At 46.0% G+C, this 26739-nt stretch overlaps 1 protein-coding gene across 5 annotated transcripts; it reads left to right on the top strand.

The window, feature by feature from the left end:
• The first annotated feature begins 3568 nt into the window (after positions 1–3568).
• On the top strand, positions 3569–26211 carry GORAB (golgin, RAB6 interacting). Of its 5 annotated transcripts, none has more exons than XM_075422461.1 (5): positions 3569–3662; positions 4411–4774; positions 6827–6928; positions 8731–8871; positions 20803–26211. In XM_075422461.1, exons 1-5 carry the CDS (start codon positions 3599–3601, stop codon positions 20855–20857), a joined length of 726 nt encoding a protein of 241 aa, XP_075278576.1. In that variant the 5' UTR covers positions 3569–3598; the 3' UTR covers positions 20858–26211. The 5 variants fall into 5 exon arrangements, with proteins under 5 accessions (XP_075278576.1, XP_075278575.1, XP_075278574.1 ...); XM_075422460.1 differs by lacking the exon at positions 20803–26211 and adding an exon at positions 11486–13262 and having other exon boundaries at positions 4411–4762; XM_075422459.1 differs by lacking the exon at positions 20803–26211 and adding an exon at positions 11486–13262.
• Positions 26212–26739: the final 528 nt, after the last annotated feature.

Raw genomic sequence — 26739 nt, 5'->3', positions numbered from 1 at the left:
CTTCAACACCTGAAGTGCCCCCTTGTTTCCAGTGCCACGCTGAGAAATCACATTGTTCGTCTCATGCCTGGAAGCTGCCTAGATAGTTCAGCAGAGAATCAGCAAAAGAAACATTCACAGTGTGGATGTCAAAAGCAGCCTTTAAAGGACAAATTAAATCGTGAATTGTTCTCGAAAGGCAGGATTTGCTCCTTGCTCACACAGTACCACGGCTTGGCTGGACACGGTGATTCTTCCTACGCCAGTCTGCATTACGCTCTGGTAAAAGACGGGACAGTATTGAGATGGATACAGTTTGATAGATTTTTTTCATTAGGAAGAAAAATAAACAGATTTAGGAATTTTTGGCTCTGTTTCTTTCGGGATGGTTTTTCCCTCAGCCTCTTCAATTATATGTCAAAGTCTTCGGGAAGTCATGACAGCATCTGAAACACAAGCAGAAAGGAAACTGTCCTTCCCTGTACATGTCTTTCCCTGCCTCACATTAGGGCTTGGTCTTTTACTGGGAAAATGTTGCTTTGTGTGTTACTGCGACAGTGCAGAGAGTGGTGAGCATAATTGGATTAAAAATATACATCTGAGTCAGGGAGCCCCTTGCCAGAAGAACTTATTTGGCTCTTAAAAACCCCCGAAGTTTTCAGTACGAACCAAACCGATGCAAATTGATGTTATGCCCTGGTACAAATCGCATCTGTCCTGGGTTGAAATGTCATCTGAGGTCTGACCCTGAGGTCTGACCTGGAGAGTCCAATTTGCCAGCCAGTGATGACGTTTCCACGCTGATTTGGGAATTGCACAAGAAAGGATGTTTTCTGTGATCTGTTGGCACTCACTGCTTCTAGAGCCAGGAGACTCCAGGCCAATTAGAGCAACAGAAAATGGATGCCGCAGTCACAGAGATCTCCACGTCTGCTAGCGAGATGGCAGCTCTTGAAGCAAAAAGATACGGGACTCAAATCCAGCCCCAGATGTAAAAGGAAGGTTTGCATTGTTGCTTGGGATGTTGTTCCAGGGGATGGAAAAGAAGGTTTCTGTTTTCACCTGGCCTTGTCCAGCCTGTGGTGCAGAAACGTTTGCTTGGAAAATACTTTATTCCTAGGTGGCAAATGTCCAGTGCCATGCTACGCTCACAGAAATTCAACTGGTCGGTAAACACGGCCAGCCTCCATTTTCTAAATCTGCTGTTGCGCTGCGGAATGACTTTACTGTGTTTTAATTGTTCCTGGAGAAAGCTGGCCCAACGGCTGGTAATTAAACCCCCGGCTGATGGAAACTGTTAAAATGGATTTCTGCTTTGCCTATAGTGTTATAGTTAACAACTCAAAAGTCTTTATACTTCTTCTATAAAACACATGGGAGTTTTATGCCTGGAATATCTGCGGCAATAAAGTGAAAATGCTGCTTCAGTTTTGTTTGTGGTATTAGAACTTGGAAGAGAAGAACGAACTAAGGTTCAAGAATGAGATCTGGCGTTTGTACTGCATGACGCACATTCGGTTGCTATCTGTGGGTTTGGTACAGCCCGTTACGGTGATTTAGATACCAGGACAGATTTAGATTCCAGATTCCTACACAGGCATCTAAAAGGGCATTAGGTGCCTACACCTTGTTGTGGGGCTGGCCAATGCTGATTCATTGTAAAATTCAAGCTGACACCTGGTTCTGCCATCTGGACTCACTGGAGTTTGAGAGCGTTGGAGTCAAGGTTGGATTTTGGATCTCGTTCAGATCTTTTCTGTGCTTGGTCAGGTTTCCCGGAGGAAGCCATAATCCCATCTGAAGGGCCACTCTGCACCCCTCAGCCCCAGGCTCAGCCGCGAAAGACCTCCCGGTCAGCGCTGACGGATTTGAGCTGATAACCACGCTCCCCTTCTCCTCCGCTGGATGTCTGTGACACCTCCACTTGGTATCAAGGCCTACAGCTGAGCCATGGGTGAAAAATGGTGGCACTTCTGTCCCCCGAAGGTGCTCAGCCAAATCCCATCAGAAACACTTACCGCCTGCCAGTGAGTGGCAGCTCAGGACTGCTTCTCCTCTGACCAGGGCTGGTATTTATGGGACGTGTTAGTCACGCAGGAGCTGTTAAAAGTGCTACTGCAATAAATTGCAAAGTCATACACCATCATGGAGTTATGAGTTTGCTGTGGGAGACAGCAATACTTCGGAGCTTGACTAATCCCTCACAGATTGGAAACGGGGAGGGATGTGGTTAGGCACTGAAAACGTCCCGTTTTCTGCCGATGATGTATTATTTAAGCCTCCAGTCCCCTGGATGGCTTCAGCTAAGCCTGGGGCTTGTGCCTCTGTGTTCCAGCCGGCTTTCTCCTGGTGGGAGGCCAGCTCGTCTGCAAGACCTCTGATACGCTTAGAATGGCCACAAGAATTCGGGCTGGATGGAAAAAAATGCGCTTTTTTCACGGCTACTGAGAGAGTATTGCTGTACATTGCAGGATCCTTTCAGTTGATACCTATGGAGCGAAGTATGCGTGCGCATCCTTGCACACAAGGCTCAAAGCAGACCTCCAGAAACATCACTGCGGGGAAAACACTACTCTTCCTTGCCGATTTCCTCATGGCAGTGTCACTGTAACTTAACAGAGGGCTGGAGCACCTTTCCTATGAGGACAGGCTGAGGGAGCTGGGGCTGTGCAGCCTGGAGAAGAGAAGGCTCCGGGGTGACCTTATTGCGGCCCTATAGTACCTGAAGGGGCCTACAGAAGGATGGAGAGGGGCTTTCACAAGGGTGTGTAGTGATAGGACAAGCGGAACGGCTGTAAGCTAAAAGAGGGCAGATTTAGATTAGATATGAGGAAGAAATTCTTCACCATGAGGGCAGTGAGGCCCTGGCCCAGGTTGCCCAGAGAAGCTGTGGCTGCCCCCTCCCTGGCAGTGTTCAAGGCCAGGTTGGATGGAGCTCTGAGCAACCTGGTCTGGTGGAAGATGTCCCTGCTCATGGCAGGGGGGTTGGAACCGGATGATCTTTAAGGTCTCTTCCAACCCGAACCATTCTATGATTCCATGATTCTATTATTAAAGCACACCAGCACCTAGGTGTGCAGCTGGCCCTGCCTCACGGCTCTCTAACTACCCAGCCCCCAAGGACGTGCTCCGTACACCCTGCAAGCGCTAGATGCTACAGAACAACCACCCAATTACAAATTATTAAAGACCGGGGGGGGTCGTGAGGATGCTCCTTGGCGCTTGCTTGACTTGGGAGCGGCTCCTCCTCTTCATTGCTGCCTGATAAGCTGGGGCTCACCGAGCTCTTCAAGGCATTACACGCTCAGGAGGCTCCCGGGATGCCCCACCACGCACAGCACCGGGGCCAGGCCCACAGCCGCCCAGCTGCTGGGGCCCGAAGCCCCGCCGCCCCGCCGCCCCGCCAAGGGCCAGCCCCGCTCTCTGCTACCCGACCCCTCCCCATCCCCTCAGGCCGCCATCTTCCCCGCCCCGACCCCGCCGCGGAGGCGAGAGGCCCCCGGCGCCGCCGGCCGGGGCTGTCCGCGGCGTTCGCCTGCGGCGCGGGGGCGGCGGTGGCCGGGGCAGCCGGGGGGGCCCTTCCCGCCGCACCGCCCCGTCAGCGGAAGGAGGAAGCGCCATGGCCGAGGCCTGGGCCGGCTTCTCGCAGGAGGAGCTGCGGCGCCTGCGAGGCCAGCGCCCAGGTATGGACCGCGACCGGGCTCTGGCGAGGGCCGGGGCTCCGCACCGGGCCGGCCGAAGGGCCCGCACCGGTTTGCGGGGGGCAGCGGGGCAGGGCGCGGAGCGGAGGAGCCCCCGTCCCCTCAGCCCCACTGTCGACGCCTCCATCCATCCCCGCGTCCGACGCCTCGGCTTCTCCAGGCAGCCCCTCGCTTCCCCCCGGCGCCGTCTCTCGCTGCTCCCTTCCGTCCCCCCCCCAGCCCCCCCCCCCCCCCTCTCCACCCGCACCCTCTCTCTCACGCTTCCAGCCTCTCCAGCCCTTTGTCCTGAACCACATCTGTCTGTCCCCTGCCCCGCTCGTGTTCCTAGCCACCTCTTTGCCCATTTTTCACTTTGTTCTTCCCCATTCTTTATAAACTCCCATCGGGCTGCCTGGGACCCTGCTTTAGCCCTACAGCCGTCTCTCTATCATTCCCTCAAGGGCTGCCTCCAGCAGGTGCCTCCTGTAGTCCCTCAGCCCAGGCCCCATTGCTCCGTCTCCTCATTGCAGATGCTCAGGTCCTCTACAACTCCTCATTCTTAGGTTAACAAAACACTTTCAGGTTCCTGGGTTTGCCCCCATGTTGCCTTCCATTGACACCCTGGCATGTCGTTTCCTTAGGTTGGTTTTACGCCAGTGTATTTTCTTGCCCAGAAAAGCAAATTCACAGAGTCTGTCTGTGATCTTAATATCTGGTTTTAATGCTGTCTCTCCCTCTCATCCATTGATAGACTTGTATGAACCCTTGGAGCAGCAGCAGCGTCGCCCCCACACTGGGAATAAGAGTCGGAAGCAAACGCCAAGGGAAAAAGCCCTCCAGCAGCAATGTCAGAAGCTGGGGCTGCAGGGTGGAGCAGCCTCTGTTCCTCCTGAGCAGTTGCTTTCTGTACCAAAACACAAGCCTTCTCATCCTCAGCAGCCTGTGCCACCGCCTCATCCTCCTTCAGCAGGAGATCAAAGGCAAAGTGACGACCGAGACCAGCAGAAGGAAGTGACACCAGTTGATCCTTGTAATGGCAGTGACAATGCGCAGACCCGCCCTGCAATGCCGAACTCCAAGGTGGAGAAAAAGAAAGTGGAATTGTTAGTAAGTCGGTAAAATCAGGGGATGGGTTTTATTCTGTATTGACTCACTCTTTTGTTCTACAGGAAAGCGAACTTTCTTTTATCTAAGAGGAAGGTTTGAGAGATCATGTTTCCTTCCTCTGCATTGCACCTTTGTTTTCCGTCTCTACTTGAGTTAAACCTGATTCAAGACCAAATTCCGTAGCGTAATCCGTGCAGATAAGCACCGTCCTGTCTGCAGATCATTTCCTGTGGTAGTGGGACTGTGTATCATGAAGTGCCCAAGATGCGGGACTGTCTTAATGGTTTCCGAGTCTCACCTCTGTCGTGCTGCATAGACAAGCAAGCAGCCACAACAAAAAGCTCTTCTGGAAGCAGATATGCTGTGATTTCTGTAACTTTGTGTTCCCCGTCACAGTGTTGCTGCAGATTTGTTAGTGCCAGAAGTGTTGGTAAGGAGGCAAAATTTCAGGCTTAAGCAGTTCTTTAGCTTTTGTGGTTCAAGATGAGACCAGTCTCAAGGCTCTCGCCCTGGGCATCAGCCCACTGTGGGGTGCCTGTCTCCCCAAACTTTTCTGCCCAATATAATCAACAAACAATAGCTGGCAACCAGACTTCCGTCCATCATTTGTATTCCCCCAAAACGGAGCAGCAGCTTTCCAGGTGTGGAATCTCTGGTTAGATATGTCCGTAGGATCTCGGAGGGGACTGAAGAGGTCTGAAGGTGCTTCCCACTGGAGATGCAGGACTGTGGCAGTTAGCAGCACTTGTGTGGGGAAGCAGACTGTGGCTTCTCTTGAATTCAAAACTCAAAAGGATCCAGGAGGTTCTGTTTTGCACAGATGTGCCTTGAGAGGCTGCAGCTGCTGGCCGTGCTACCTGCCATTTACCTGTGTGGCTCCTGGCTGGGATCCCCCACCTGCAGATAGCTGTCCCCGCACCAGAACAGCAGCGCTTAGAAGAACAGTTTCAAATACCTCATGTGGGTGCAGCTCACCGGTAGTACTAGCTGTTCAGCTCCTTCCTGGTGGTGAAAAATACTGATGTTACATGACAGGGGAGAAGACAGCTACAGCTTTGCGGAGATGTTTTTTGCTGTGAGGGGAGCAAATGACATTTAGCTGCAACAACCACCCCCTGAAACGGCTGAATTAATCTCAGCCTGTGCACTTGAATTTAAATCTTAGTAAAAATATTTCTCTGTATGAGCTTTAGGAATAGGGTGGTGAGGAGAAGTCTGAAGAGATATTATTGTGCAGAAATGGTTGTTAAGATTAACATAGCTGAGTTATTTGGGCATTTTTGAGCTATGCTATTTTCAAGCTGCGTCTGCTTAATAGAGGGCGTGAAGAACACTACAGGGTGGAAAAGCAGCAAGGCAGTTTTTGTTTCTCCTTCATCCTGCCCAGCTGTGTTTGCAGAGGTTGTCCCCTCTCACCTGAGACCTCGCCTTCCATCCTCTGGGACTGGCTGTATCTCTTGGTAGATGTGGCCTAGGAAATGGAATCCACATAACTCTTTCCCGGGTGGCAAAAGTGAATTCTTGTTATTCCTCATTGCTCATTTTCATTGTAGCTTTTACCAGCCTTTCCTTTGTATCAGTTTAATTATTTAGGGGCTGTATTGTAAAGCAGACCTGTGAAAGGATCTGTTTTATAGAAAAAAACATTTCCAAAAAAGAGGTTGTGTTGGCAGACTGAACAGATAGCGACTTCTAGCAGCCAATAAGAAACCTGAAACTACTTCTACCTAGTGGGGAAGCACATCCTTTAAATGAAAAATTCCATCCATTTCGGAAAAAGTGCTTTATGCTCTTTCTTCCAGCAAAGCTGAATTAACCAGCAGCTTACTTGCTTATGAAGATATTTGCTCTGATCAGCAGATTTCATCTGGAAATGTTTTATTGGTCTAAATGACTTCTTGCAGACGATTCTTCTTTCCTCAGAACTGAAACATGTTTATTGTTCCTTTGACATTTTAAGAGTTTGCTCCAGGAAATATGATGGTGAATATTTGTATCGTTTGGGGAACAGGGAGAGAAATGAATACTCCATTAATTTTGATCTTCTTGTCAATGAGCAGGCAGGAAAAATCACGATGGGAAATCCTCCAGCAAGAGCAGCGGCTGATAGAAGAGAAGAATAAACGCAAGAAGGCACTCCTGGCCAAAGCTATTGCTGAGAGGTAAGGCGCTACGCTATAAGGGCTGAGGCTGAGGAAGGGATTACTTTTCATCTGCAACCAGTTGCATATCTTCTGTTTAAATCTCACTTTTCCTCCTCTCTGTGCTCTGTATGTACTGCTCCACAAGTGAGCATCTGTGATCGACATTTCCCTTTTATGACAAGTGCTGGCTAAGAAGTTGTGACTAAGCTTTTCACACTTCTAAAGCTGCAGCTCTGTGCGCTGATGGAACAGTTATCACACAATTTGAGAATTAGCTGAAGTCCTTGTGCCTGTCAGTAAGGGCATGTCTGAAAGCTGGGGTGCTCAAATGCACATCCCTGTTCTGTTCCTGATCAGTTTTCACTGGATTTAGGGAATATTTATATGATTTCTAACCTATGATGGGAAACAATAGCTGTTTCTATTTGGGCTTTTGACTCTTTCTTATTAGTATGTGAAAGACGTTTAAAAGAGAAGATGATCAACTTTAAGAAGGTAGCATTCTACCACCAGCTGATTAGAAATTATAAAAATTCAGTTATTCTCACAGTTGTTAGCTCTTGCTCTTCAGGTGATCCAACTTTAAGGTATTGCACAGTGTTGTCCACTGAGATACAGGCAAGGCAAGGTTTGTAGGGAAGGGTACTGGAGCAGCTGATGACACTGGATTGAGGGAGGAGATGTGAAGCTTTCCAGCTCGCAGTGCTCTTGCGGACATGTGTTATGTTCTGCCCATCAAAGCTCTTGGGTAGCACAGGTGGACGTAGCCAGTACTGTGCAGAAGATTCTCTTTGAAGTTCTGAAAGTTTTTGTTTTCCTTTGCCAGGCAGAGATAAAACACAAGTACATTTGGTCTGACTCACTGTAGGACAGCAAACATGGGTGTGACCACCAGGCTGGGTTCTTCGTGGAGGCGTGAGGAGAGAGAGGAAGACTTGAGAGGTGATACCTAGGGAATTAACACCTGATATCCAAAGGCCTTCTTCAGGCTCTAAGCAATGTTACAGGATGTCTGTTTCTCTCCACCTGCATCAGCTGGTCTAACGAGAGATGGTGTCACTGCCTACATCTAGTCTTGCTTTCAAGTACCCACTTTGGCATGTGGAGCAGTGGCTGAAAAGCATGGTTTTGCTGGTGGTGATGAATGACAGCAAAGCGACGTGATGTAAAAGCTTGTTGAGAGTTACTTAGCTTGCTTGGGAGTGAAATCCATCAAAGCTTGCTGCCCTTAGCAACATCTAGTTTTCAGAGCATAGGAATGAGTAGGCTGAGTTGAAAAAGGTTACATAAGGCTTGATTTAAATCCTTTGTGTTTGATGTCAGACTTTCCATTGACTTCATTGGGATTTGGCTAGGCCTTTTGGGAATAATTTTACAAAATGGAAATCAAGCTTAGGTTTGGCGACTTTTTGGCCCCTACTAACTGGGCTTCTTTGAAAGGGAATATTTGGAGGGCTAAAGACCCTTCCCCCTCTCGCTCCCCCCCAAGCCATTTCCTGTTTCCTTACACTGAGAACTGCTTAGATACAGCAGCTTCTTGTGTGTTTCCACAGTGAAGAAACAATCCATTTTAGGCACTTTGATTATAGTCATTACGTAATTTTGCTGTAGTCCTATAATAGCAGGTATTTTAGATTCCTGTGGATATTATAAAAGATCAAAAGTCTTAAACCATAAAGGAGAAACCTTCTGAATAGCTCTTAAAGAAGTTAGTTGCTCTGCAAATGAAATGGGGCCCATTATGTCAAGAAGAGAGGCTTGAAGGGGGGGGGGGGGGGGCGGGGAGAGAAAAAAAAAAAAGAAGCTTCTTCCTTTTGCAGATCCAAAAGAACTCAAGCTGAAACAGTGAAACTAAAAAGGATTCAGAAGGAGTTACAAGCTCTGGATGACATGGTATCTGCTGACATTGGCATCCTGCGGAACCGCATTGATCAGGCCAGCTTGGACTACTCCTATGCCCGGTAAGCAACAAACAGGGAGGAGGGAATAGCCCTGCCTGAGTGGAGGGAAAAAATGCTGTTTCCTGTCACCGAAGCAGTAATGGAGTTAGGTCATTGTAATAATGTGTAGTTAAAGCGGTCACAGTCTGGGGGGCTTTCAAATCTTGAGGTAAAAAAGTGTGCTTTTTATTTCCTAATTTTTCCCTTGGAATCTGGAAACTGAAGTAGGTTTTCTGACTGCAGACTGTGCTTTCCAGCTTCATGCTGTCACGAGACATACTTACTGCTTTAACTGTGCAGTTGTCCATAAGCCCTGCTTTATTGTTTCAAGGTTGTTTATTTCTTCTCAGGGGGAAAGAGTTTTTTTTAAAAGTCCTAAAATGAAAGTCCTTTTCAGGGAAAATTGCTTGTTGATGACAGCTCTGGTCCTGTTGGAATCAATGGGACCAATTAAGCTTAAAACATGTAATACTGCTGAAGTGCTTTTGGAACTGGGACCAAAAATTGAAGGAAAAAGCAAGCTTTCACCCTTCACAATGTAGCTTTAATCACTCTGGTTCTGATGAGTTCCTTAAATGCAAGAAATTAATAGGAAAACCCTATTAGTTGTGGGTAAACCACAACATCAGTAGATAAACATCAGCATGTTTGTGTAGCCATTTAGTAAAATGGAAGTGTTCGGCTGCGGTTTTTGGTTCACGATTCGATGTGTTAAATGTGTATTTCTCCTTATGACTTCTCTGTACGTTGACCACAGGCCAATAAACGTGGTAATTAGCCTCTAAAAAAATAGCGGCAGTAGCTAAAAAATAAGTTTTCTTTTGTATAATTATCATTTGAAATATCTAAGATTAACTATAGTTTCAGTAGCGGAGTGCATATAAATACTGAATTTTTTATCCTCAGAAGGAAAAACATTTCAATGTATTTTAGGTTTAAGTCTGGTTTCTAAAACCATTAAATGCTCCTGGAAATTGCCTTAGCAAAACTTTGGAATGATGTGTCTATTTGAAATGCTTGATGGCAAAATAGCATATAACACAAGTGGCTCTGATGTTTGGAAGGCAGTTTTTGGTGAAGATAACAAAAGGGGATGCTGGTAGGATGACGGGGATAAACTTCACAAAATACTTAATGACTTTCATGAACATGGTAAGTCTTTCTTTTTGTGAGGGAGGGATTTGGAAATGCGAGTTAGATACTTTGTGTTGTAGCTTTTATGCATTATGAGCCAAAGCTGATTTAAGTGGTGTCTTTTTGACCAATTTTTTAGTTCTTGCCTTATATTTTAGGGCTAAAACACCAATAATTTCAGTGGGTCAAAAAGTGCAATATTAAATAGTCCTGAGCACATACATAGTTTGGGGCATTTGACAATTGCTGTGGAATGGAATTTTCATAAATATGATGTGAAGAATATGTGTGAATTCAGCCCAAAGGCTTAACTGTGCAGAAGTTTCCAGCATAGCGTTAGTTTTTTCTATTTCAGATACCTGGCCCAGGGAAATCTTGACTTTATTGTGAGGGAAACGTAAGCAGGCATCTTGTGCCCACTGCAGAAATAGCCTTACAGCTGCGTCAAAGTTTTGCAAATAATTGTATAAAGGAACAAATTTGGGAAGGCTTTTCTATGTCTTGCTTCCTTCTATTTCTCTAAGCAAAGGATCTCTCCTATCTTTCTGTTGCTTTGTTAAAGCAGATACTTGATTCTGGATTTATAAAACAGCTGGATTCTTTATTCAACCACCGTAAAACTAGTATTAGTTTTATGAATGCTTTGTAAGGTACATTTTGTAGTCAGTCTGCAAAAGCCTTTGCATGTTCCCTTCCCTGATGAGCAAGATTGCCTCTATCTTTCTATTAATTAAATCAGAATTAATATACAGATTCACTGAATGTAGTGGAAGATGCATCACTAATGTGGACACCAACCATTAAAGTGCTAGATATCCCGGATATATTAACCTCAATAAATATTTGGAATATTTCCTTTTTGCTATATTTGTCATGACAGGAAGTGCGAATTGGCAGGAGGTGTGTGTCAGGGGGATGCTTACAATAAAATTCTACATCTGTTGCCACGCAAAAGTTGTGATCACGATTGATGTCATCTGCTGTGTCAGTCTGTGCTGCTCATGATTTTCTGAAAATACATATGGGTGGCCGGAAGGGACCAGAGCCGAATGTAAATGTGTGTAGCGCCATTGTAGCATCTGTATCTGTCAGGTGGATGGTTTGGTTAGAAAAAACACAAAGCTGTTTTGCAGTGTTTCGGTTCAATAGGCAGGTGTTCGTTAGAAGTGAGAAAACACTACAATTTCTGATTGTTTCTTTCTGGTGCTAGTGATGCATCTCTTAAACAGGCAGTAAAATTGCTTGCTTGTGATTCAACCTGTAGATTTCAGACAAGCAAATTAACTCTTGGATTACAGCAGCAGTGAAGGCTAATGTGTCTGGAGGAGAAGATTTGATCGATTCACGCTGATTTTCTTCCCTTTTACTAATGCCATGAAATAGGTGGCATAATGCATTGCAGAGCACGTTGCATTTCAGGGATGCTTGAGGTATCTGTCCGCGTGTCAGACTGTAAAGTGCTTTGAGAACTAACTCCCTAGAAATGATGATGATTTTGCAGGAAGCGGTATGATAAGGCGGAGTCGGAGTATGTGGCGGCCAAGCTGGACCTCCAGCACAAAACGGAGATTAAGGAGCACCTCACGGAGCACCTGTGCACGATCATACAGCAGAACGAACTCCGCAAGGCCAGGAAGCTGGAGGAGTTAATGCAGCAGCTGGAAGTGGAGGCAGATGAGGAAAATCTGGAACTTGAGATAGAGGTGGAGCGGATGCTGCAGCAGCAGGAGGCAGAAGCAGGGAGACAAGCCAGCCAGTCACGCATTCATGCTGGGACCGCTAAGGAAAACCCCACTCCCAGTGCTGCGGCACAGGAGAGTGAGCATGCTAACCGTGCTGTTGCTGCTCTTGCTATGTCTGAACAGTTGGTTCAATCTGAAAACTCCGTTGCCGAATCCCTCTCCAGTACGGACAGCCAAATTCAGGCAGTAAATGTGACTCCAGGAGACTCCCCAGCTTGTTCTGCTACATGACTACTATAGTCACATAAGCCAGCCGGTTATGGACAATATGCTCTCTGCAGGCTCGTGTGCTGTATGTTATATCTGGGTTTCTGCCACGCCAGTAACAGGCACTTCATTTCTCTTTTCCTTTTATATTGTTTTCAAATTTTAGAGGGTCTTTTTCTCACAAGACTCTCATTTGGGGTTCACAGTCTGTCTTCATCGTTCTGGTTTAAGTTCATGTTCTGATGCCCAGCTGTTCTTGGGGCTTTGTACCTTCCTGCAACAGGATACTTGGAGGTGAACAGTAGGGTTTTTCCAAAGGCTTTCAGCATATTGATATCACAGATACCTGTTCTAAGCAGTGTGCAAGAGATGCTTATCTGCGGGAGGAAACGTTGCAACTTACCTTGCTTCTGAACACATTCTGTCCTGACAACTGCGATGGGATGTTTGTCTGTCTTTGTATCCGTAAGGGATTAGTTTTGAACGGTTTTTAATCCTGTGAAACCCAAGTACTTATTTTAATTATCTTCATAGCTGATACTCTTGCCTGTACCTGATTTAAAGGAAATCCGCATATTGAGGCAAATTGCGAAGTCAGTTGTAATATTTCCTATTTATCACTTTGCCAGTTTTTTTCAGATCATGCTAGATCACACAAAGCTATATATTGCTAGCATTATCATCTATTAAATCACAGCAGCAAGGATTTAACAAAAATGATGGGTTACAGTTTAAGACGTTGCAGAATGTATGATGTAGAAGTAGAAACACACAAATGAGACAGTGTTACTATTAAAGCTGTTCCATTACAAACATTTTTCCCTGTCGTAATTACCTCAAAGTTCCAATAGTTAGCCGAGGATCTTGTAATGAATAATCCTCACGGTATATTGGAAGCGAGCCCATTTTCATATAATACTCAGTGCATTTTCTTGCCTGAAGAGTGGGTTTGTACCTCACAAGAAGTTCAGCTGTTTTGCTCTGTTGCTGTTGAAAGGCTTTAAAAAACTATTCCAGGTGGAGAAGGTCTCCAGAATGAAAACAGAGGACCTAGGACAGCCTCCCATAGACCGATGCAGCTGCAGACTGTGGGGACAGTGTTCATAGTGATCCGCTTTGGAACAGAGGAAGGCTGCTTTCGTTGTGGAAATGGTTTCTGTAATACCTGACCTGAACGTGTCGGTCAAAGTTTATGAATGAGCTACTGAATGACATCATCAAGCAATCAAGCATATAAATGGGACACTGATTGTCTCTATGGCTTTAATAATGGAAAAACATGTCACTACATTTCTTTTTTATTCTATTAATAAATCAGTGCATCTTCTATGCAGTGTGTTTACTTTCCGTTGTGATACCTGATACCAATACAAGTATCCCAGACTGGTTTTCCACAGGAGGGGATAAATGACAATATCAGATCTGTCCTTTGGCAACTTTCTGACGTGTGAAAGTAAAAGTTTTTAAAAGGCCATTCTGAAATACAAAAGCTTATCAAGCAAAGACATGGCAGGATGCAGCTTGGCAGGAATCTTTTCAACTTAGCATGGCCCAGGGCAGCAGTGGAAAATCTCTACTGGTGCCTCCCATACACAGGAGAAAGAGGGATAAATCTGCTTCCTAGAGAAACCAGTCGTAGACAGGGCTTACTGATGTTTGAGACACGTATGAAGCATTGCTCTGTTGTTGCTGATACACTGTGTTCCCTGCTATTTTGCTGGAAGACCTGGCCTAAAAGCTGCAGCTTTGATTGTGTTGTGAGAAGATTGTGACTGACTCCCTTTGCTCTGCAGAATGGCTTGTAGCAACCTGACGATGGTTTTCAAAACTGGATACCATTAAGTGCAATAACAATTTAATTGTACCGTTCTTGTTTCCATCCTCTGCAGCTGTCCCCAGTTGCTCCTCCAGAGAATCTAAGTCCTAGTGGATAGGGCTGTTCCCCATTCTCGTTGTATTCAGCTCGTCGAGGGACATGCAGGAGAGCATCTGACAGAGAGTTGAATTGTAATGGCATTTACAGGAAGCACATGCATACCCTTTTGTATATAATTTGTGGTTATCTAATAGGCTAAAACGTGGTTGAAATAGTCCTACTAATTGCACCTTGTTACGGATAAGATTACTGTTTGAACAACTCGAACTGAAAAAGACAAAAAATTGAAAGTCCAAAGATCTTTTTGACAACTACTGAAGAATATGAGTTTCCTGGAAGGGAATAAGTTTATACCCTACAAAATTACTTAAAAGCTGAAAAATTCCTATGTGCCATCCTGATGGTGCTGGCGCTATTTCTGCCTGATAGGGAAGATGCTATGGTTAGAATCAGCAGTTTCTGTTCTCTTGCGAGTCCCTCATCGAAGTTCTGGCCAGGTCTATCTGTCTTTTAACTTCTGAGCTTGCAAAATGAAGTGAACTGGCTGGAAGCCACATGAAACAGCCGTAGGAAATAACAATAGGCAGCCTAGCATTTGGTTGCTCTCTCAAGACAGGGAGCTCAAGAGTTAAATTGTTTGATCTGAGTTATGAAGCCTTTCTCTGACGTGTGATATAAACCACTACCATGGTGTCAGTTCCACTTTGGAAGTTCGCAAATGTTTTGATGGGTGCCAGTGTGCTGGTTTAACATTCCCCCTATGCCGGAGCCAAGCAGTCCAGTCGTAATTGTAACAACATGTGCGCTGGTCAGAAATGCCAGGAGATGATTTTGGTGCAACAAAAGGCTTGGTTTTTTTTCTTTGTTTTTCCTTGAAGGAAGAGGAACAGTTGGAATTGAAGCTCTTCAGACAAAAGCCATTTCTACCTTTGTAGCAGCTGATGATTCTTACAACGTTTGACTCTGCTGTCACTGGAATGCATGGAAGGCAGGTGTGCTGCCCGCTGAGCTAGCGTGTTGTATCTCCTCAGAGAAATGGAAAAATGAGAAGTTCAGCGTAGATCAGGAAAGGGGGGGTAGATTTTTAAGTGAGGGCCTCTTGCAGGTAGAGGTAGAAGTCTGAATGTGAAGCCTGCAGGGGCTGAGCACCCATGGCAGGGAAAACAGCAATGTGCGATATCTGACAGTAACGCTGCAGGGCTCATCACAGTGCGGTTTCCTGTGGTGATGTACCCATTTCTGTGTTGGGCCACCGCATTACCGTTGTGGAAAGCAGTGGAAAACACCAATGTATACCACTGTGAGAATATTACAAAGCACAATATAATTGCCCATGTTGCAGTTTGGCCAGGATGTCGGGATTAACACTCCCTCCTCTGTCAAGAAATGTTTAAATGAGCACAGATGGTCATGGCTCGGCCTGGGGTTCCCATGGATGTCTAGTGCATGGTGTAAAACACTTGGACAATCCCCAATCTGATTGTATATCCAGCCAGATGAAGTTGGGCTCTCAAGAGGTTTCAGCTCAGGGTAGTTGTCTGGGGAGAGACTCAAGTTCTCCTTCAGCGATTCTTCTTCCTAATACCTTCTGCGATGCAGTGGAGTCTTCCCTTTGAGCTTGTATCCCATCTAAACTGAAGGAGGAAAAGCTAGTAAGAGTGAAAAGTAGTGGCTGGCCTAGTGCTTGGGGATACTGTGCTTCCTGACCAGCTGTATTTAGAAAATGCTAGAAAGGATTGCTTGTGGAACAGTTATGCTATTCTGGGGGAGTTCTGGAGCCAGAGAAAGGGGCAGAGCACTATCGAATTGCCTCCTGTGCTGGGATTCCCTCTGTTCTGCATTTTCTGCTTAGGACAGTAGGATCTGTAGACTTTCTGTTCCTAACACCCTTTTGTCAAGGTTCAAACTTGGATCAAAACACCTGCGATATGGATTGTCCCAGCCTGAGGCCTGGTACTTTACCATATGCCCCTCCTGTGGGATCTTGGAGCATTGGTGGGTCCTGGCCTGACCTTGGTACTTTTGTGTGATTCTGTGTCGGCGTAGTGTCTTGGGTTTCTATACTCTGCTCTTATGCATGCTATAGCTGTGTATAAGGATTCATGCAATTGCTGAGAGCTAGGTAAAATGTTTCTGCAAGCCTGATCCAACCCAGAAATTGAATGTTCAACACTTTGATATTATATCATGATGCCTTCTCCAATTCTGTGGGTATAAGCGGGTGTGGTGAGCAAGGGACAAAGGGTTTTGCCAGTGGCAATGCAAACAGGGTGTAGAGATGTGAGCTGGTATAATAGAAACCACATGCTTGTTAAGTGCCCTATTTAGGCTTGTCTGCGTGGTCCTATTAAAGCGAGTGTTGGCTCCTTTGATGGGGCACGAGACTGGTTTCCTTCATCATTTCCCCTGATTTATGTCCCAGCAGCAAACTTGCATGTCAGTGGGGAAAGACCAAGTAACAAGAGAAGTTAGCCAAGCCTCACCCCTGCGGCATGATAGGACCTCAGATCCTTCGAATCCTTGCCTTTGGCAGCCTGTTAGTTACAGGGTTTAAATCATGCCTTCCATGACACAGGTAGAGACACTAAAAAGCTTGGGCCTTTCTGAATTAGGGCCTGGATTGTGCAGTTAGAGTAATTTTCTCAATTAGCTAAGCATAAATCAGTATAACGAGGCGCTTGGGAGCACTGGGCAGGTTTAGTACCTTGTCTCTCCTGCCTCTGTCCATACCACTCCCACCTGCTTGTTTGGCTGATCTGCCGGTGATTTTATTTTTCCACACTGCTAGAGCTGAGCAGTAGGTTTTAATGTCTGAACTGGTTTTCACACCTGGCACATGTGTGCGAGAGGTGAGAACTGGGAGAAATCAAGCAAAGCTTGACCTCTTGCGTGGCAGAGATCTGGCAGTCTCAGCACCCCATGTCACAGCATCCTGCAGAGGATGGGGACAGTGCCCTATTGAATAGACAGTGGTGGGTGGTGGCATGAGTGGAGAAAGTCTAGCGGCAGCAGCGATGCCATTCGGTGTGGTATCAGACTGGAAAGCACATGCGGGGGCCAGGCGCTGCATTTGTACTCCAGAGCTGGGGAGCCAACCCGTGACTCCTCTTTCCAGGACTACACCATGTAAGGGCTGTGCTGCTTTCTGGACACTGCTGAATAATTGAGATGGGACAGGGTGCCCTGCAAGCCCAGTTCAGCCCAGTCTTCTGGTAGAGTGCTGGGACCCATTTGGGCAGTTGGTAAAAGCTTGGAGGTTCCTCACAGCGAAGCATGAAACCCCAGGAGCTGGAATAATCCATATTGTGCCTTGTGATCCCATTGGAGTGGATATAAACCATCCAATGGGAGAACTGCAGTGCTAGGGACACCTCTTCAGTCTCCTGCCTCTTGAAGAATGGGGGACGATGTGGAAAGATGGCTGAATGAAGGCACAGAATCACTGTTCACCCAGACCATGCACGGGCTGAAGACGTGGCCCTCGCTGAGTCTGGTTTTGAGGGTTGGAGCTGAGTAAGACAAAAACACCCAAACCAACCTTCATTGCTCTGTGGAAGTGAAGCATGGTCATAAATAAACCCCTGAATGATGGCCCTCTCTGACTTTCTCTATGCAGGGTTTCTTGCTTTTCGCTGAAGCAGCTGGCAGTGCCGGTGATGTATCTGAACTTCACATCTGATGTGATCCTCTCATGTTCTTGTTATCAGTGCTGAATCTGACCCTTCAGCTGTCTCTCTGACATTTAATTTCCCTGCAGTGAGCAGTGATGGGTCTTTGTTCTGGTTTGCAGGTGTTCCCTGATGATGCAGGGCCAAATTAAGCCCAAGATCTCAGTTTGCTCGTTCATTGGGAAGGCGTTGCTCTGAACTCATTGTGGCTTGGGATCTCTCAAATAAATACTGCGATGGGTGTGTAACGGAACAGCAGCAGTCAGGGTCTCACTGACACACATCAGAAGCAGCTCCAAATGTATAACTGCTGACCTCTTGTTGCTTCTGCGTTAGTACCTAAAAGCCCTGAAGGAGACCCATTGAATTATTTCACATACACGGCTTCCTCCTTCACAGAGCCCGTAAAGGAGGTAGTAGAACAAAAGACAGAATCACTCCATGAACTTCAAGCTTAGCAATATCATAAGGCGTCTTACTAGCAATCAATATCAAGTGAGGCCCTGGCTGCACTGCAGTCATAATGTCCAGCAGCAACAGAAATGGGAGTCCTTTAGCTACCTGCCGTGTAGCTAAAGGGCAGCTGACCTTCTTGACCATTGCCTCCACATGGCTGTGGACCATCATGTCCCCAGGAGAGCTGAAGGGCTGGAGAACCCTGGGAGACATTCCTAGGCAGCAGATAACAGCAACTCACTGTTAATGTGACTCCTTCACTAAAGGATGGAGCTAGGTATCCTCCAACTGGTGTCTCAGCAAGCCATGTTATCTTGCTTCCTTCCTTTCTCTGTGTGGAAGGGTAACCCTTTACACTGCCACAGCCTTAGGAGGTCATGAGCCATCAAAACTTTATAAACTCACTGGAGACCCTTGCTGTGAGCCTGTGCTGAAGTCTGGGCCGAGTATGCTCACAGTCTTTGCAGCATGAGCTCGGTACAGTGAAGCATCTGTGTCTTTGCAGGCTCGAGACACTTTTCGCATTCCAGTGTAGACAGATCCTCTGTCCCAAGGAAAGGTGAATCCAATTCAGACATCATCTTCTTCAAAGTTTCCCCATTTGGATCTGGATTAGGCTTCTGAATATCACCCAAACCCCTGCATCGTTGTTTTGAGTAGTTCCGTAGCTGTTTAGGTGATGCCTCTTGTTGCTGACTGTGCGTATTTCATTGTCTGTAGTGCTGGTGATGTCCTGGAGGTTGTGTCTCTGGCTTCGCTATCGTGAGAGCTGCAGCTGGTCCCATGTTTTGGTGGTTAGCTTCATGGCAGAAAAGATGATACTATTTGGCATGAGGATGTGCTCATAAAGAACCAGGTCCGTTCCAGCATTTTTCTAGCATGCTTCTCTGATCCTCCAAGCAGAACATCTTGCAGCTGTTTTAAAAAGTCATGCCTGGTTCTCTGCAGGATTTTCTCCTTGCTTCCAGGCATTTTTTTTCCCTGTCTGCTAAAATACCAATTGTTTTCTTTTCTGTGTTCCTCAAATCAAAATATTTAGCGATGGACTTTTCTCCATGACATCTCACTGCACCCCCTAACTACTGTGGAGCGTTCATCAGTCTCGCTGACATTAACCAGTTCTGCAGGAAACCAGCACTGCCAAGCGGGCAGGCTCCCACCCCTGGACTTGCTCAGCGTATCTGGTATTGTCAGTGACAGTCCCGTTGATGCTCTCACTTGCAGAACTCAAGAAGCTACTTTCCTTGGCCTGGCAGTTGCACCGGGTCATGCTTGGGACACTCCAGATGCTCCCTTCTGGCCTTGACATCCACAGAGCTAAATCTGTGTTTCACAGAGGGGGGAAATCACAATTTGCTTTCCAAGCCCTAGTCCATCTCCTCTGTCCCAACTGCCCACAGTGCTGGAGTCTTTCATTGCTCAAACCCTCCCAAGCCACCAACTCGTTTTCTCTTTCTGTGCTTCAACCAGTTGGCCTTCCTCCTTCCAGCAGCTGCCGAAATACTTCCTGGACCCCTCTTTTCTGCAGGCTAGGCAAATAACCAGGGCTTCTCAGAGCCCTCAGGCGGAGCAGGAGGTGGTGAGCACAGGGTGATACTGGAAGTGCTTTGGTTCATACAATTAAAACTCAGTAGGATTAAACTTGCAGCCAGTGTCAGAAGCCCAGGTCCCTGCTGCACTTCCCACTTCTCACAGGCTTTGGGGTTATCTGTATTCACCATTACACCCTAAATGCTTGCGCTTGGAAATCTTTGCTTTCACCTACCGTGTCTGCGAGCCCAGAGGTGGCTGTTTTGTGTTGGTCACCTCCGGAGAGGTGATGGATGATAACCCATCTGGGCATTCCTGGAGAGAACCAGAGGGAGACTTCCTGACGGGGGCGAGGCCTGGGGAAGGCATTTGGGATGGCTGCCATCCACAAACACATCAAAGGTGCGAATGGCTTTTATCAAGAGGCAGTAAAACTTTAATCCAAAGTCCACTTTAATGTATTTGCCACATATTTAAAAGGGAACCGATTTCAGAAATGCTTTCGAGAGTTTTAAAAATTCTCCCGGACCTGTGTCTTACAACTCTCTCTGCTCTGGAAACCTGATGCTTTTGTTTCTGGGCTCCCAGATGTTCAAGACTCACGACTGAGGGGAGAATGAGAACTGAAGCCGTTTCTAAACCTCTTCTGAAACATGGGCACAAATACCTTTTTTCCTAGCTCTAAACCTCTGTTACACTCTGATTTGTTTTTTTAATCACAGACCACGCTTACAGCAAATACCAGCTCCTCAGTCAGAAAGTGAGATATCTTCCCATTCAGTTGTCAAAAATCCCTCATTTTCAGCTCAGGAAGGCTGCAAGACTCTTGCTTTTTGACCTGCTGGGGTGCTTGCCTCTACTCCAGAGCTTTAGGCGAGTCCCATTTTGCTGGAAGAAATATACCTTTAGCATGGAAAACAGGAGCAATTCCCTGGCAAGATCAGAGAAACTGTAGCCTTTCTCGTTTTCTTTCTTTTTTTCTTTTTCTGCGGGAGAGTTTAAACATCACTGCTTTCATTTGGAAAGGGCGAGTGACTTTCCCATGCCGTAATACCCAGCAAGTGTTGAGAGAATGTGGTTACATAAAACCATATTTTTAATACAACCGACAGACTGTCTTGAGAGCTAAGTGTTTTTTGACAGTTTTTATGCACCTGTTAATTCAAAGCTCTTAACATGTGCCAGTTAAAAAGAACCAGGCACTAAAACATCCACGCTGTGGACGGCAGGGGCTCAGCTGCACACCAGAGCACAGGGAATCCACGCAAGGTAGAAACTTGGCTTCTCTTACAGGACCAACAGCTACACGACTAATTCTACTCAGAGCTTTTGTTTCCAGGTCCTGCTTGGATTTGAAGATTCCTGCTTCTGCTTTGGACCTGAAGAACAGCTGACGTTTCTCTGGGCTGCTTCTGCGTGCTTTTCACAGCTATTGCAGTTATCAGAAAGAAAAGATGACAAACCTCCTGTCAGGGCCATGTCCTTAAAAGAGATGTACCGACGATAACTCCCCAGGCTCCTCTGCTAAATTTGTGCCTCCTCATTTTCTAGATAATGGGGTTGCTTCTTCCAGTCAATGCTGAGGCAGGCATTGGCAAAGCCCAGATGGAAACCTGCCCCTCAATCCTCCAGCATGTCTGCTCGGGTATTGCCTCCAAGGTCCACAGCCTTGCTATAGACACATCAAGTGAGGCTGGGAAGTCCTCCTCCTCTTCTCTAAAATTTTCTTTCCACCCCTTCAGTATTCTCAAACTCTCGGTTTAGAGATTTTCTCATGGTCATTTTAAACCTCACATACTCCGATCTTCCCTCTTCTTTCTAGGGCTTTCTCCCCACACCTTATTTGCTCACATCCCATCTCCACAGAGTTTTGGCTGGCTCGCTGTCCACACTGTGGGTCACCTGGTGGCCTCATCCCTGTAGAGAAAAGTGTGAAAACTCAGCACCATCTAACATAAAGGCTCAAAAATACAGAAGGCAGGTACAACAAATACAAGAAAGCTTGGGAATTTTAAATACTCGCAGGTGCTGATACCAGAGTTTCTGTGATAGAAATGACCAGCTAACCCTGAAACAAGAGGCCACTCGTTTTTTTGTGCAAGCCTTAGGCATTTACGACTGTGCATTTGGGATGTGTTTCTGTGTAAGGCGGGGTTAGCATGCCACTGCCACTTTCCTGCTGTATGAACTTAGTAAACTTGATAATTGCACAGCCTTCAGGAGATGGAGCTGTGGCATCTCTAGACCTTTCCTTGATCTCAAGGCACGTGACGACAGTCTTTAGCGTTAAGCCCAAAGCTTTGGGCTCTGAAGAATCGAGGCACAGCAGAGAGGTGGGTGAAGGCCAGGGACGATTGTCCTGTAGGATTGGAGATAGGGGTTGGACAGGGAGGGAAAATGGCCCTGGCTCCACAAACACATGCAGATGGCCTGTTGGGCTGTTTAAGGCAAGCTGTGGCATCCATTCTGCGGTGGAGGTGAATCCAGCTGTCCTAGCTGGGTTACAAGCAGGCAGCAGGTTTGCCTGCAGCAGTGAAGGTACCAGGAGTTGGCCCTCACCCCAGCTGAAGGGAAAGGTACTCTCAGAGGACACAAAAGCATATATTTGCAGGACAAAGGTGCCTTGATACAGCCTGCATGTTGAGCCCAAGCTGAGAAGATCACTGCAAGGTGGTCAGTGGAGCTGATGGGACATGGAGAGAATGTGGGATGTCTATAGGCGAAGGTGAGAGAAAGCTCTGCTAGAGCCTAGCCTTGGGCACAGAAGGTTTGCTATGTTTGTGTGCTTTGTGATGCAGAGCCTCGTGGACCTGCCTCAAATTACAGCTCCAGTAGCCTGGACGGTTGGCTATGAGTGGGTTCTATTGCCAAGAACAGATCAAGGGTTGCTTGTCTCATACACTGCTCAGAGCTGATGCCTGTGACTCTTCTTCTGGGGATTTTCTGTAGTGGTACTGAACATCAATGTTCTTTCTTGCACCTCTACTGAGAGGCATAAATCCCTTTCCCTACAGGCTCCATTTGTAAACCCGATTGCTTGAGAGTGGGAAAACTCATAATGAATGACTTGTCGGGACGGTATTAGTATCTCTGAATGCTGCACATGAGCTTGAACTGACATGAGGGGGTTTTTTAAGCAGGAAATTCTAGGTGAGAACTTGTCAGCGCAATAGACGGAGCTAGGATTCCACATCCTTAACACACAGTGTGTGTATTGCAAAGTCACCTGGCAGGACAAACATGATCCAGATCAGGTGTGTGCACACTGTTGCTTTGTGTTGAATTAGCTAGAACATCTATACAGTGTTTATATTGGCTTCATGTTTTACATTGGCTGCAGGAAGACATACGACACCCCATCTGGCATGAATTCTGTTGGACTAAAGTTACCCCGTAACAATTCAGAGGATAAATTTGACTAGGTGGGGTGGTGTACACTGCATCAGTGTTTTGCTGCATGGGGTCACAGCAGTTTTAATCCAGTCCTGGGTACCCTCAGACAAAACTTTCTGTCTCAGTACTGCTTAACTGTGCAGGTATGTGTGATGCTCATGGGGATGTTTCTCTGAAGAAATGTGAGCTCTGCTCCTGCTGAGAGGTTATATTAGCATTATTTCTTAGCTTGCTACTTCAGTAGCTGTTGTGCGTGGACTTGACCTGTAGACCATGTCTTTTTGGGGTGCACCTTCCAAGCAAGATTCAGGTGCAGGTAGGGTGACCTCCTGTTCAGGAATGACAGAACTGGAAAGGATCTCAAGATGTCCTCTAATTCGTAGCTGCAACCAGATCCACCCTGTCTATCCTGACATAATTGTCCGCCAGTTTCTGCACCCTGCAGCGACGGAGAATCTGTCTTTCAACAGTAGAAGTTTACCCCAAGGCCTAACTGGAAACTCCACTGTTGCAGTTTAAACCGGAGTCTTCCTGCGCCATTAATGGTGTTTGACGAGAATGGTTTTGCCCCTTCCCAAGGCACAGCCCTTTTTCTGTTACTCTTGAAAACATTTGCACAGCAGTCTCTGCAGTGAGACAGGGAGTGAAGTATGCATGGTGGGAAGCATCCAAATCTTGCTCCGATCTGCACTGAGTTTCCAATGCTAATCGAGCCATCTGTGACTCATCTTCATGCTTGTGCGTCAACTCATGTAGATATCCCTCAGAGCAAGCAGAGCGCTGGATGACTGCATGCTCGCGTGGACAGCAGCACCAGGCTTCGTGGTTGTTGTCCTCCTGTGGGGACAGAGCTATGAGGCAAGATAAGTTCATAAGAAATGTATGGTGGTTGTTTACTGCTATGTTCAAACTCTGAAACACGCTCAATTTGCAACTACAAGGAAATGGTAAGAGTCATAATCCTTGCTGAGAGTCTGACTACTTTTGAAAACAAGTTGTCTCTCCTTCCATCTGATTTAAATTTGAGAACCACTCCATGTCCCAAAGCTGAATGATTTTATCACCTCTTCACCAGCCAGAGTACGTGATGACAGTTTTTTTGATCAAACTAGAGAATAACTTTGCTGAGAGTTTTCAGTTTTCACCCATCTGAGAAGCCCTGATGTTTCCTTAGAATCCCCTGGCCCTTTCGCTGCAAAGGTGGCTTGCTCTGAGCGCAAAACAGCTCACTAGGGCCGGAGAGCAAAAGGAGGTTGCAACACCCGCGGAGAGGTAGGAGCTTCTTTCATTAAGCTCAGAAGAAGATGCGTAATTACGTTTTTTTAAAGAGTGTGCTAACTGCATTCAGTTGGAAGCACTGCTCATGGGCTAAAATGTGTAAACCTCATTTAAGATGCTAAAATAGTTATTTTAATTGTATTGCTTTAAAATATGCAGAATAAAATAAAGCTGATCTTTTTTCCTGGCTTGCTCTTCTGTGGAGCACTTCCTGAACAGCCTGTTTTTGGATCGATGATGATGCACCATCTTACAGCCAAAAAAAGCTTGGTGGAAAGGTAATGCGAATGAGACCTTAAACATCAGAAGGCAGCAAAGTGCTCGAATGCCGATGCGCTTTTCCCAGCTGCTGCTGACAAATTAATTTCCAGGACAGATGCAATAACCGATCTGTCTTGGACAAAGGTTTTCCTTACCACAGTCACGTGCAGTAGTGAAAACAGCAATTTCCAGTGATGCTTTCTGCCCAAGAGTAGATCTGTTGCAGACCTCACATCCCCTCACTTCAGCTATCTCTGAGTCCAAACAGGACAGCTTGGTTCCCTCTAAAATCAAGTGGCATGTTCAGAGTGTGGATTGTCCCAAGGATCTTGGGCTGGAATTTCTCACCGTCAGCTATAGAGGGAGCCTTGATGAATGACTCAGATCTGGAACGGCTTCAGCACAATAGCAATTGCCCATATTAGAAGGAAATTCAGTAGCCAGAGCTGCAGGGAGAGCTGTACTGATCTACTCCTTAGGGTTTCTGGCCAGCCATGTCCTGGGGGTGAATGATTGCGACCTGGGTGAATAAAGGATGCCTTGTACTGTGGTCGGATTCAGATACCTGGGGGTGGGGACCAGGGAATGAAGCAATTCTGTTTGCTTTGAACCAAGACAGTCTTAAAAAAGGAAAAAAAAAAAAAAAGTAAAATAAACCAGAAATTCTGAGTCAGTCTAGGACATGGTGTTTGATCTGAAACACAATGTTCCATTTTACAGTTTAATTTCATTTTTTTCTAAAGTCAGGTTTTTCAATAAAACCTCCAAAAGGCTCATTTCACAAACACCTACATGGAGTCAACCTCTTTGCTTTGAAAACACTTTGGAATGAAATGTTTTGAATTTTAAAAAAGAGCCTCCTGTATTAGGCTTGTTGGGTTTGTTTGTTTTTTTGGCAAAAGGTGCTTGTCAAATTCCGCCCAACTTTGTGAATGGTTTATGTCCCTCCAAAATGAAACCCTGGTCAAAGTTACTGTTCACTGCACAAATTCACCCGCTGTATCTATGAATCCGTCGAAGGCAAAAACGGAGTCTGTGATTCAACCCGGAGCTGTTCCACCTCCTTGGAACCACGGAGGAGAACCCAGGGCGTTTTCATAAAGGCAGTGATTCAGCTCTCGGTAATCAAAACCCAGGCCCCTGCTTCCTTTCCAGGGGCATCTGGAGTCCCCTTGCTGCGAGTGGCCAAAATTCCCATTGTCTTCATGAGGAGTTAAAGCGCATCCTGCCACCGAATGAAGAAAAGAGAAGAGCATGGGAAGAAAGGGCCCAAACCCCTTTTATTTATCTGCTTCCAAGAAAAAACAGGAGCACGAGACACAAGGTTTGTTTTCAGGCGCTTTCTGATGACTCGGATGAGCCAACGAAACAGAGGAGAGCGGCCAGGAGAGCCCTCCGCTCCAAAAGGGCAGAGAAATATTTGCCAGTGCAGCAGCTCTGCAAATGTGTGAGGCTGTTAAGCTCCTAATCCTGTGTCTTATTTTTATGAATTTTCACACTAGTGGGATATAATGAACGTTGAGCCCAAAGACATTAATTACTCGGGTCCTTTTTTTGAGAGGAATTTCGATGGAGTGTAACGTTTTAAATTACAAGGTGCGAAATAAGCGCTACAAAACTTACAGCTTTAGTGGAGGAGCTCCAAAATCAAATAAAAATGTGAAACCGCTGATGAAGTCCAATTTACTGTAAAATGCCCTGGATCATGGTGTTCCAGTAATTTTTTTTCCCTACATACTTTGGTTAAAATAATTTATATCCGCTGCAGTGTTTATGTACCTTAAGCTTTATTTATTAAAGGATATGTATATTTCAAGCCCAGTTTTAATGAGACATGCTGAAATCTGTAAGGTACAGTGCAACTTTTGTTCTAATCAGCACTAAATCTCTTCTCTTTACTTTTTCTGTGTTGAAAACATTCATGTTGGACGGAAAGAGCTGTGTGTGTATGTGCGTGTATATAAATTTCAGATATGTATAAATATATATGTAAAGTAATAAGCAAAATTTATTTCTCTTTTTCTATCGGCAGGGCAAATACTCCATCATTGTTCAGTCTGAGCACTTAAAATCACGGATGGATTTTATCCTTATTCTTAGAACGGGACAATTACTTCTCTTTTTTAGGCAAATTATGTATTTGCCACAGATTGTGGCTGAAAATGTTTGTGAATTCACATCAGCTTGACGAGCTGTTGCGGCAAAGGAAGAAAAAGAAAGCCAAGCGTTTTGGCTTTGTTTTCTAATGAAATATTTTGAGGTTTTGTTTTGAAATGACACCCTTAAAGTGAAGTTAACATCAACTAAAAAACACTCCGGAAGCTTAGAAACTTCTTAAAATTGG

This window comes from Opisthocomus hoazin, chromosome 6 (genome assembly GCF_030867145.1).
Source record: "Opisthocomus hoazin isolate bOpiHoa1 chromosome 6, bOpiHoa1.hap1, whole genome shotgun sequence".
In the NCBI taxonomy this organism is placed as follows: domain Eukaryota; kingdom Metazoa; phylum Chordata; class Aves; order Opisthocomiformes; family Opisthocomidae; genus Opisthocomus; species Opisthocomus hoazin.
This window is presented reverse-complemented; position numbering and strand designations above follow the sequence as displayed.

Excerpts from the sequence above, each read along its gene's own strand:
- GORAB (XM_075422459.1), top strand. The coding sequence starts at position 3,599 with ATGGCCGAGGCCTGGGCCGGCTTCTCGCAGGAGGAGCTGCGGCGCCTG. Across the intron at positions 3,663-4,410 it reads CCTGCGAGGCCAGCGCCCAG|ACTTGTATGAACCCTTGGAG; the intron begins GTATGGACCGCG and ends ATCCATTGATAG. Across the intron at positions 4,775-6,826 it reads GTGGAATTGTTAGTAAGTCG|GCAGGAAAAATCACGATGGG; the intron begins GTAAAATCAGGG and ends GTCAATGAGCAG.